This window comes from Pinus tabuliformis, chromosome 3_1 (genome assembly GCF_031772625.1).
Source record: "Pinus tabuliformis cultivar Carrire ecotype Pingquan chromosome 3_1, CPIR1, whole genome shotgun sequence".
Classification (NCBI taxonomy): domain Eukaryota; kingdom Viridiplantae; phylum Streptophyta; class Pinopsida; order Pinales; family Pinaceae; genus Pinus; species Pinus tabuliformis.
The window spans coordinates 575,158,720-575,171,583 of record NC_142301.1 but is presented as its reverse complement, the minus strand read 5'-3'; the positions used below and the strand labels follow the sequence as shown (position 1 = coordinate 575,171,583).

General features: G+C 35.3%; 1 protein-coding gene across 2 annotated transcripts; it reads left to right on the top strand.

Annotated features, from left to right (window-relative positions):
- The first annotated feature begins 7,333 nt into the window (after positions 1–7,333).
- On the top strand, positions 7,334–11,266 carry LOC149188285 (putative LRR receptor-like serine/threonine-protein kinase At1g67720). Of its 2 annotated transcripts, none has more exons than XM_089412977.1 (13): positions 7,334–7,607; positions 7,687–7,810; positions 7,888–7,959; positions 8,654–8,722; positions 8,819–8,890; positions 9,003–9,071; positions 9,241–9,437; positions 9,548–9,756; positions 9,890–10,016; positions 10,196–10,264; positions 10,379–10,568; positions 10,692–10,824; positions 10,939–11,266. In XM_089412977.1, the coding sequence occupies exons 1-13, from the start codon at positions 7,580–7,582 to the stop codon at positions 11,191–11,193; spliced, it is 1,614 nt and encodes a 537-aa protein (XP_089269103.1). In that variant the 5' UTR covers positions 7,334–7,579; the 3' UTR covers positions 11,194–11,266. The 2 variants fall into 2 exon arrangements, with proteins under 2 accessions (XP_089269103.1, XP_089269102.1); XM_089412976.1 differs by having other exon boundaries at positions 10,196–10,282.
- Positions 11,267–12,864: the final 1,598 nt, after the last annotated feature.

Here is a 12,864-nt window from a genome sequence, read left to right as displayed (position 1 = left end):
AATGTAGTTCTCATTTTTCTTTGCCATCAAAAGATCATTTACATACACCCAAACATATACAATTGTTTTGCCAATTTTCTTGACAAACAAAGTCGCATCATCAAGATGATAATGTTTTAAATTGAGCTTCAGAAGATGCTTAGTCAATTTCTCATGCCAGGCTCGTGGTGCTTACTTGAGGTCGTACAAGGATTTGACAAGCTTGCATACTTTGTGCTCCTTGCCCTTCAAAAAAATCCTTCTATTTGCTACATAAAGTTATTCTATTTCAGGTCTCCATTTAAGAAAGAAGTTTTTACATCCATTTGAAGGAATTTCGAACCATTTTGAGCTGCCAGGGAAAAGAGTGTCTCAATGATATCACATTTTACTATGGGGCAAAATTTCTCCTCATAATTGACCCCCTCCTTCTGTGAAAAACTGTCCAGGAGAAGCCCGTCGTTATGTTTTTCAAGTGAGCCATCTGCTTTATACTTGTTCTTGAAGACCCACTTGCAGCCCATTGGTTTGGTCCCCAATGGAGGATCAACTAGGTTCCAAGTGGATTTTTTTATCAGAGCATCATATTATATCTGCCTCGCTTCTTTGCATTCATCATGAGAAGCGACTTCTTTGAAGGAATTATGCTCAAAATTAGTAGACAAATTTAGTTCACAATCATAAGGGACATCCATATCAACTGATCAACCGGGATTGTCTACATCACCTCTATTTTGTCTGGTTGAGCTTCTTGTTCCTGTCTTTCCATCCTCATTAGGACGAACACTTTCAAGTGTCTTTGTTACCCATTTTGGAGAACCTTTTTGAGATGGTACAAGCTACTCAGTTGACTAAGATGGGGTTGAATCAAGATTTAGTCTCCCAGTTTTGTCAATCACATCACTCAAAGTGTCATCAATGGTTGGATCTTCATGTGGGGGAGAGATTTCTTCAGAAGAATATTCCATATATTTATCTTGTATAGGGATCCCCCTTAAATATATGGAACCCCATTATCAAACTCTCGAAAAGACTTTGCATGTATGAATCTATCCAAGCAATCAAGCTGCCGCTCAACAATATTGTTAGTCCTAGAATATTCAAGAAAGATCACATCTCTAGATATTATAAACTTCTTATTAACCTCATCATAGAGATAGTATGCTTTAGAGGTATTTGAGTACCCCAAGAAGATATATTTGCGACTCCTTGCACTAGGTTTGTTTCTCTATTCCTTGGGTATTAAGGCATAACAAATGGAACCAAAAACCCTTAGATGCCTTACAGATGGAATGTGGCCATACCACATTTCATAGGGAGTATTTTTTTTTTTTATAGCATGAGATGGACACCTATTCTTTATATGCATAGCACATAGAACTGTATCAACCCAAAACATCAGCTTGACATTCTTGAAAAACATCATCGAACGTATTATATTTAAGATTTTCCTATTCATTATATCAGGTACTCCATTCTGTTGAGGATTATAAGGTACAGTTGTTTGATGTTAGATCCCATGTTGGTGAAGATACTTTTCAAATTAATTTGATTTATATTCTTTTCCATTATCAGTACAAATAGATCCAATATGAGATTGTGAATCATTTTCAATCCATGCATGAAAGGTGTTGAATGTTTCAAAAACACTATATTTTCTCTTCAATAAATAAACCCAACACATTCTAATGTAGTCATCAATAAATGTCATCATATATTTATTACCATTTGTAAAAGGAACAGGCATTGGGCCACATAAATCAGAATGAATGAGTTCAAGTTTTCTATGTGCTATGGAATGGGAATCATGAAATTGTTGTTTGTTGTGCTTTCCTAAGATACAAGCATAACATTACTTAAGTTTCCTATGAATAGTTGGAAAACCAATAACACCATTTTTCTTCAACAAACGAGTAGAGGTTACTTGCAGGTTCAAAAGTCTTTCTTCTTCTATCCCAGTCATGACAAGTGAGTGATCTGATACTTTTATGACCTCAACCTTGCAATAAAACATATGAATGGAGTGTCCTTGCTAGTGAATTTGGACCAAAGACAACAAGTTTACCCTCAAATCCGCTATTTATAGAACATCATGTAGAAGAAAGTTTGAAAGAGCAAGCAGTTTGATCGTGATGGTGTCATGCCCTAATAGCTTGAGTTTTGACTTGTTTGTAGAATATGCTTCTCCATCATCATTATGAGTGAATTCTTCAAATAAATATATTCTGAAAGCTATGTGGCAAGTTGCTCCTAAATCAAGCAACCAAACATCTTTCCATGAAGATAGTGAACCATTGAATAAGTTTGCAGTTACTCGAATGTTGTAATGTGCCACAACATAATGAGTGGATTCAAGTGATTTATACCTTTTCCTTTGTCAGTTGCTTTAACCTTCTCTTCATTGATTTCTTGCTTTATTTTGTCTCCTTGGAAATGTTTGCCACCCCTGCCTCTAAAATTCTTCTTTCCTCTTCCTCTTCAACCACCTCTTCCTCTAGAAGAATCTTTTGCATGATTCTTCTCTTTTTGGGTAATGCACATAACTTATTAAGAACACTGAGGAGTTGTCTTCTTCCCAAAGCCTTCTCTCTTTCAACAAACTTCTTCTCAAAGGAGTCAAAGGAAATCTCCTTAAGTTTGCCACTTTCTTGCAATGACTCAAGATAATGTGAATAGGTGGGATATAGTGCCTTAACATAAGCTATGGGAGGAATATCTATTTCCACACCAATAGCTTTTATGTCATGCATAACGGATCTTAATTCTGATGCTAATGCAAGAGGGTAATCATTTTTCAACTCAAGATAGAACAACTTGATCATCAGCTGAACAAATTCAACTTTAGAGTGTGAATCATATAATTCCTTCAAATTCTTTAAGACTTCAAAGGCATTTGAAAATGGAAAAATATGATGACTCACCTCTTCATTTACTAATGTTGCAATCAAGGCATAGACCTTGTTGTTCTTGTTTTCTCAGATGACAAGCTCCTTATCTGAAGTAGGATTTTCAGGTGCATTGTCTTCTTCTCCTTCACAAGCCCCTTTCCAAAACTCGTTGAAAATGAGCGTGTGTTTTATTCTCCTAGACCACCCATAATAGTTCTCTTTACCAGAGAAAACTTCTCCCACAATGGAGATGAGTGGATACATCATCAAAAATACTATTTTCTTTCAATTCAATATCACAACCTTACTTGATGTCTTCTATTAAGTAAAATACTGATTTACTTATATGAATGGGAAAACTTCACAATAATACTTTAATGTGGAATATATAACATGTCACCCCTCTTTAATACATTAATGTGCCACTATTCCTTAATATGTTACCACTCTTTAATATGATATAAAACCACTGCTTAATATAATATGTGCCATATCTATTTAATTCAATGCACTTCATATATTATATGCCCATTATTTATCGATCACATATGGCTCAACATATAAAATATTTCAAACGATTTGGAATGAAGCCTTTTCTCAATGCATGCACCATGGATACCATACATGTCTCTGAGCCAGCCCATTCATATTTAAAAATCCAACGCACTAAATAAAAAGCATTCAACGCATACACGGTCTCAGTCTTACACCATGGTCTTCAAATCACTCTTTTGAGTGTTCAACATATAGCACAACCAATATAATAAACAACGATCATGCTAGCAGCATACAACACAATGCATATAATAAAGAATCCACGGTATTCAAAGAACTTCAATGCAAAGCCAATATACCATCCTCCCTTCCATTAACACAACATTCACCATAAACAATCTTCAAAAAGCTATCGACCGGTCAACAGAGATACTTCATGGTATTCACAACATGGAACTTATCTTAGAGAATTTAGTAATTACACGTGGATTTCAAAACGAGGCACACTGTCTTTGCACAAAATGTAACAAACCATCCATCAATGCACATATAAACTTATGCAACATATCACTGTCTTCACGGTCTCATGGTAAACTTCAAAATATTGTATGTAGAGAAATGACCAACACATTCACAGTGTAGAAAGGAGAGATTTTGCAGAGATTCCTCACACAGGAAGTTAAGTCAAGGATACGCCAATGTTTAAAATAGAGGTAGAGTTTGTAGTTGATCGAGGGACGAAGGATAATGACAGAGAATGGATAGAGATTTGACAAATAATAACGAGAGAGTTCTCCCGAGTTATAGTGTAAAAATCTAATTTGGGAGCTGACTTTCATATCATGTCAGATTAGGACTAATTCTGAATGACAATAGAAGGTTCCGTTTCTCGATAATAGCCATCCATAAAAAGATGAGAAAGAAGAACATAGATATATACTTGGAGAGTGAGACTATTGGGTTTCATGTTCGAATGTCTCTTAGCCTTTCAATTCTCTTTATTTTTCTATTTATAATATTTACATGGATTTATCTAATCCCAATTATTAGTGTCAACTAAATCACCTAGGGACACACGACACACGCGAGTGTCGACACATGGGATGTGGAGCATTGAGAACATGACACGAGATATATATATATATATATATATATATAGATATAGATATATATATATATATATATATATATATATATATATATATATATATATGATTTCATATTTCACAAATTTTCACTCATGATATAAATTCAAACATAGATCTAGGTTCTACATTTGTAAATTTGTAAGTGGTAACATTATGCATACATATTACAAATACAATTGTGATAGATTCATCAATGATCCAATAGGAAAAAGACAAGAAACTGTAGTTTTTCTAATGAAGTCATCTGTTATGACATACCTCCACAAGGGATATTGACAAGAAAATGTAGTTTTCTAATTAAGTCATCTCCTATGACATACCTCCACAAAGGATATTTATTTTATTGAGCCTGGTGTTTTTTTAATTTATTCTTCCCTCAAAATTTGAAGTTATTGTTACAGTCCCACTTCCAACAGAGGGAACACTTGCAAACCCTGATTAATTGGAATAGGAGGGGCATCATCAATGGGGACATTCTTCCCTTCTTTTGCCCCTTCCTTGTTGTTCTCGATTGATCCACGAATTTTGTAAAAAAATAAACAACAAATGCACTAGCATGTAAACAAAATGAACGGACAACTATTCTAGAAAAAATGGAAAAAAATGGAAGCAAAATGCACTTACCGATTGCTTGAATCACCTCCATAATGCTCCTAAACCCTTTGCTACTAGCTCTTACACATCCACAACAAGAGAGAGACACACAAATGAGGAGAAAGTGGCCCAAATTAGGCTTAAAAAGACATAGGACATGCTTTTCTAGAGGGACACATGTCTTGAAATTGGGACACACTTGGACACGCGAATCCAACGTGTTCACCACGGTTGAGCAATGAATTGGAGACATGTCCGAGAGAATCGTGTCTAACACGTGGGATTAGGGACACAGGGAAGGTGAATCCGATTTCTTAGGATGTGAATTTCCATTTATCTAATCTTCCATAATGTTAGTTAATATTGAATATGTTAATGTGAAAGTCTTAAAGTTTAATTTAATTATCAATTATTGTTGTTAGTTAAATGATAAAGATTTAATTTTCAAAAAAATATTTTTTAATAGTAATCACAAATAAAAAAAATTGAGTTTTATTTTAAAAATAATTACATATTTCTTGTTATTTTAATTAATTTTTTTATATATAAATAATGGTCTTAGTGGACTTGAATCATCTTCATATATATAAAATCTAAAATGAAATTATAATTTATTTTATTTTTATGATATTTTATTTTTTTTAAATTTAAAACTTTCTTCCTATTTAGTCAATTTGTCAATTTTCCCTTGGTATAAGGTCTGTATTTCCTGTGGTCAAATTCACATCGCGCCAAAGCATCATAACCAGAAAGATAGACAGCGAACCCTTTTGGACAACGGATATTCGAACGGTCAAAAAAGGTATAACGGAAACAATTCTTCTTTCAGGATATGTTTACTTGCGATTTGCATCATTGCGATGCCTGTTCGCGATGTACAGTTATTCGGTGTTAGCATAAGGTAGCAATTTAAAAAATTAGAATAATCATGGTAAAAATTGGTTTTGGCAAATCGGCTGTTTGGGTGGCCGTAATACTGTTCTCGCGTTTATTGACTGTAACTGCTCAACCAGGTGATTAATTCTAAATATAAACAGTTTATGTGAACACAGTTACCAAAATATGTTGAATTTTGCTTATTTTCGAATCATTCTTGAAATTTCGTGATTTTGCTCCGTGATACGTTATTGTTTATGTGTATTGTTTGACAAGATATCCTTTGAGCCAGCAGGATTTCTCAGTATCGACTGTGGAGGCGAAACAGATCACACTGACGAAAACAATATAGCATGGGTTCCTGATGCTAATTACATAGATGTCGGGCAGACAGTTAACACGGGAAACAGAGAGTTGTCATCTTACTTGCAAAGTCTGCGGTTTTTCCCAAAGCCTCTCAACAAGTCTTGCTATCAATTGCCTGTGGATCCCAAAGTGCCTTACCTCTTAAGATTATGGTTTGCTGTTGGAAATTACACAGGAATTAGCTTCGCTTTTTCTATTGAAACGCCGGGTCTTTTGACTGTGAGAAACCTAACTATTAGTCGTACCAATAGAGTGCCTGCTGAAAACATATTTGTTAGTGCCTGCACTGTGCTGTACATTTGCTTTATCAGAACATCTGAGATTGATGATCCCTTTATCAATGCTATCGAGTTGAGGAGCCTCCAGAATCGCATGTATTCACAGGCTAAACCAGGAAGAATGTTGAGATTGCAATCGAGATATTATGTTGGCCGAAATTCGTCGGTTAGGTGAGTATTTTGAGAGATATAGTGTTGTATCCAGTAAACTCTAAGCTAAGAATAGTGTTGAGATTCATTGCAATTCATTTGCCTGTGTATTTCCAGAAAGTATATGTCTATTTGAACAGTGGTGAGAGAAAGTTGAAGTCAAAACTATTTAGAGTTCGTCCTTCTTGCTTTTTGAATCTCACTTCTTACCTTATATCTCTGCTTTTTGTGTTTTCCTTAAAATTTTTAAAAGTTTGAACCTTGATATGTGAACATTGAAGTGCGATTTTGATGCATTACTATTGCGATATTTCCTGTTAGTAACAGCACTAAACTGCTTTTTATGGTAAGCAGGTATCCTCAAGACAACTTCGACCGCATCTGGGCATCAGGTACAGGTTTATCGATTATTGGTGGTGGTTCTCCGCAGACTGTAAGTTTGCCAGGGCCAATTTCAACTAACAGTACACAAGACCTTCCTCCAGCTATTGTGATGCAAAAGGCTTGGGAAACCGTTAATGACACGTTAACAGTTAATATTAATTGAGGAGGAGGGACCAATTCATGGATGCTCTTATACTTCGCTGAGATAGAAGATCTTAAAATGACAGAAAGCAGATCTTTTGAAGTTTTAATAAATGGTCAACGAGAACTAGCTGAACCCGTTACCATAGTGTGAAATTATTCTGCATCAGAGGTCCAACTTCTGTTGAACGTGACAAATTATGACTTGGAACTCGTCAAGACCCCTAATTCGATCTATGGTCCAATACTCAATGCGTTTGAGAATTACGTTGTCGTTGATATGGAAATGGCAACATACAGAGAAGACGGTAAGTGCAATTTGTCTATAATGCTCCTCATATCGAAATTGCTGATGTTAAGCCTAACCAAGTAGAGTGCAACATGCAGTTGAAGTTCTTGAAGGTCTCAAAACGAGGTTTAACATAAAAGGTTGGATTTCCGATCCTTGCCACGTTATCGTCTGGGACGGAATCGGCTGTGATAAAAGCTCACCGGCTAGGATTTCGGAAATGTAAGATCTATTTTAATTTTTACGTTTCGATATTTTTAGTTGAAATTGAAGAACTTATGCATTGATGGTGTTTCCAGAAATTTGTCGGGAAGGAATCTAACAGGACCGATACCTCAGAATATTGGACAATTGACTGCATTAGCTAGCCTGTAAGTAAATTTCAGTGAAATCTGTGTGGTCGCGTCAGCAAGCTATATTTTTGTATTGAGCAACACTGTATAGTGATTATGGAAATTTGTTTTTTCCTCTTCACCTTCTTTCATTCATCACTTACATTTTGATTGAAATTAGATGTATACAATCGTTTAGATCTTCCGAGCCTTCTTCGCAGTTAGATATATCATAAAATGGGCCGGTCTAACTCTTCCAATTTTTGGTTTTTTGAGTTTGGTAATAATTTTTTTTATAAAATTGTTGTTGGTTTTAGCAGTATGGTAATATTTTTTTTCATAAAATAGTAGAATTTTGTTGTTTTAAATATATTTTTAAATAAATAAGACTTGGGAATTTTAGTTTTTGTTTTGTGGAAATAAAGTAACAGATTTTTGGGGAAATTGGAGATTTTCTTTTTAAAATATATGTTGAAGGAAGAAATGAGTTTAAGATTTTGAATTTTTTTTTAAACATTATGCATATTTTTCATCTCAAGCTTTGAATAAAGCTGAATTTCCAACCAATTCACCTAAAGATATAACTAAAATTTTCAGCAAAATTGACCCAAAAATATAACTAAAAAAGAACCGAACCAAAACGCAGAAGCTTTAATAAGGATTTAGATTGTTCGAGCTTTATCTGTACGTGTCGAAAGGCATATGTCTCATCCATTCTTATTGACATTATCAGATCACTTGCTAATAACACGCTGACAGGACCATTGCCGAATTTATCCAATTTAACCATGTTGGAGAGACTGTAAGTAATTTGTTCTCAACATAACCCTACACTTTTACAAAACGCAGGATTGCCGTCATTTTATTAAAGCATCCATTCAACTCGACTATTGTGCAGAAATCTACAAAACAACAGTTTGAACGGTGCCATTCCAGTCTGGCTCGCTGGACTCGAAAACCTTACAGAGTTGTAGGCTTCTCTGTCATTACTTTAGTCAAAATTAGTACTAAAATCATACTGCAACCCTTTCTGTCTATTTACTGTTATGGTCAAAGGTTTATAGAGAACAATGGTATCACAGGTTTCTAGACAACAATAACTTCAGTGGTGTAATTCCAGAGCAACTTCTCAAACCGTCATTGAAATTCAGGTAATCAAATATTTATTGTCTGTGTTTCTTGTATTCAACCACAGATTCGCATTCTTTTATAAATTTTCAGGGTCAAAATTAGCTTTAATATTTTCTTTAAAAGCAACGCATCAAATTCTGTAGTCTGAATCAATTTGAAGCGAAGTCTCGTTCGTTTGATGTGTTGCAGATACACTGGGAATCGCTACCTATATCACCCGTCAAATTCGAAAAAGGATAAACTGAGGCTCTTCCTCGCAAAGACATTAGCTGGAAGTCTTGCAGTGGTCGCTTTCATATTGGTAGCGAGTGTTGTTGTGCATCACAAAAAATGTAAGAGAAAAGAGAGCAGGAGGGTGGAAAAGGAATCAAAAAATTCCCTGGAAGGTCAGAAATATCTTGAATTTATTAATATTAATGAGACATAGTAGGAGTGTCCAGTAGAAATGAAACAAATCTAAGGCTGCCCTAATTTAACTCGAATGCATAAATTGCAGACAACTCAATGATTGTAATGTCAAATGCAACAAAGTCCCATGCCTTTACTGTAGAAGAGATAATTACAGCCACTCGAAACTTCAGTCAGAACATTGGGCAAGGCGGTTTTGGATCTGTCTACCTGGGTAAATTGGAGCAAGGAACAGATATAGCGGTAAAGGTGCTCTCCCCGTTCTCCAGGCAAGGAGTTCAGGAGTTCCTGAACGAGGTATTAGCTTGTAATATGGTTCAGTTTTCTGGTCCAATCTCATTATGTCTAATCATATTGACAGTGGTTAGGCTGCACTCCTGAGTAAACAGGAATGTAGTTAAATTCACACGTAGCTTCACTGGATGAGCAGGTCGATCTTCTTTCTAGAGTCCACCATAAGAACTTGGTATCATTACTGGGCTATTGTAATGAATCAAGAGAACTTATGCTTGTCTATGAGCACATGTCTGGAGGGTCCTTAAGGGATCACCTTTATGGTAAATATATTGCCGAGAAAACATGATCGATTCATTTGGTGCATATAAGATATATTTGACTAGCCAAAGCAGGGAAAAATCAATTTGCTAATAGGTATATATTATGTATTAAGTATTAGCGGAATTACGGAAAAGAAATTGTTTTTTTTTTTTTTAAATTTTCATTTTTTCCCTTCCAGGGCCTAGTGCAGAACTTTCTCAACTAAATTGGAAAACCAGGCTCAAAATAGCTTCAGATGCAGCACAGGGTAACTGTTTTCTGTCAAGTAATTTCACGCTATATGGTTTGTGATATAGTTCGTCAGCATTATATCTTGATTACCGTATTTCTGATCTCATCCACCTGCGGTTTCTGTTTGAAGGACTGGAATACCTCCATGTTGGTTGCACCCCAAAGATAATTCACAGGGATATCAAGACGGCCAACATCCTTCTAGACAGGAATTTCAATGGAAAACTGGCCGATTTCGGCCTTTCAAGAATGACAATTGATGGGGAGGCTTCTCATGTTACTACTACAGTGAAAGGAACCTTCGGATACCTTGATCCAGAGTATATGAAACATACAATTCATTGCAATATTTTTTATGCCGCAGCAATTAAATGCGTAATACCAGAGGAAAATTCGGTTTTATTTTAGTTGTTTTGCTGACCTTTTAAGCCATGTTTTGGCAGGTATTTTAGCACACAAATGTTGACGGAGAAGAGTGATGTGTATAGCTTTGGGGTTGTTTTGCTGGAGATCATTTGCGGTAGACAGCCCATAAATACAAAACTATGCGAAGAGCAACTGAACCTTATTCGATGGGCAAGCAATCTGATTATCAATGTCCCAATATTTAACATTAACTAGGGATTTTATTGTTGTAGTGCATCTTCTTCTGCAGACTAACAACAATAGCTATCCCTGTTTTAATTATAGGTCACACCGTACGTGGAGATGGATGAAAATCCTGGCAAATTAGCGGAAATCATAGACAAAAGGTTGGGTAGAAATTACGACATCAAATCCATCACCGACGTTGCCAAACTAGCGATTCGATGCGTTCAGTCGGAACCATCCGCTAGACCGCACGTCAGCGCCGTCGTCGCAGAGTTGAAGGACGCTATCAAACTTGAGGAGTATAAGGCTTCTCTAATTTCGGAGATTGATATGAATACGGAGATTTACCCTTAGTTTCCTTTGGATCCAAAGAAATGGAGTCTGCTCAAAGCAGCCGCTCGAAGCTAACTAATGTGCGTCAAGAAGGTCGATACTGTGGAATGGTAAACGAGTCACGTCAAGTCAAATAGGTAGACGCTGAAACCTGTTCGCAAGAAGTTTTAAATGGTTGCTTTCAAATCTTATAATTGGTTGCTTTGAGTGTTACAATCCAGCTTGGAATTCAAATTTATCTGGCTAAATTTGATGCTCATTTGGGGTTGGTGCCCGTCACTTTTAGTGTCCAAAGTATTTTTTATTTTAGGTATTGCAATTTTTTCATAATAATTGAGTGGTAAGTTTAAAGTTGGTTATTCTCAAAGAAAACATAATAACTCATTATTCTAGTTTTATAATACTTTAAAACGGTCTATAAAAACGTATGCAAACAGTTTTTCTTATCCAATTTTTTTAATAGATATATATATTTTTTATCTATAAAAATCTTATTTCCAAACAATCCACCAAAAATAGTAACGAGAAATACGAATTGCAATTAATCAAATTTGAAATTAATATAATAAATTTTATTTAAAAAATATTTAAATCTAATTTATCATCTTTTAAAAAGAAAAATTTCAAAGCAAATTTGTAAGATAAATGTAAACTAATAATGAAAAAAATAATACATCTCTTTGAAAAATAAGAAAATATTTGTTAACTAAATGGTTCTGGCATAAAGTTAGTACTACAGTGCTTTTCATTGATCCCAAGAAATTATGCATTAATTCTTGATGTGACAAAGGGCGGGCATGCTAGCATAAATAGCTGGGTTTTTGTTAAAAAAAAACATGGAAAAAAGATGGCTTCAAATGAATAACCTTCTATCGAGAAGGATTTCTAAATAGAAATCAAGATGGGATAGAACTAAATAAAATGTCTATTGCTTTAAATCAAATATCTATTGGGTAAACTATCCATTCCATAGAAGCTAGTAAAGCTACTAGCTTCACGAAAGGGATAACTTATTTTGGAAGATTAGAAAGTGGAGACAGCACTGACAAAGGGATTGCCACTTTCTTTAACGATTCACACTCCATGCCTCACATACTTTTAGGGATTCGACATTGCAACCTAGGGTTTGCAAGGTTTTCACATCTTTAGAACTCATTGCAACAGGATGAGCATTTTCTGAAGGAAGATAGTCAAACCCTTGAGCGGCTGATGCATAGACTGAATTTTAAGCCATTTCGAACCTGCTTTCATCCGCTTCCCATACTAGCGTCTCTTCAAACCTGATTGGTTCTTGCTCCTTATGCTATAAATGAAAGGCAACAACCTTCCAAAGTATTCTTCATGCCATCTATCGAATTACCACTGCCCAGCCATGAAAGCAATAGGTCATTCAAAATTTTCAATTTCAACCAATTTGAATATCTTTGTCAGCAAATTTTTCATGGCCTCTTTCTCGCCAAATGTCAAGAACTCAATTTGATGTCAGCGTGGTGGGATATCTTGAAAGACAAGACTAAAGCTTGGAAAACATGACTATGAACCCCTCGCTCCCCCACATACAAAAATATTCATTGTTGCCTCATCCAAAACATTAGATTGGGCAGCGGCTCTATAACTCGCAAGTTGCGATTCACAAGGTTTATATGTTAAAATATTTTAATGTTTAAGTGGTTTTTGGATTCTATTACAATT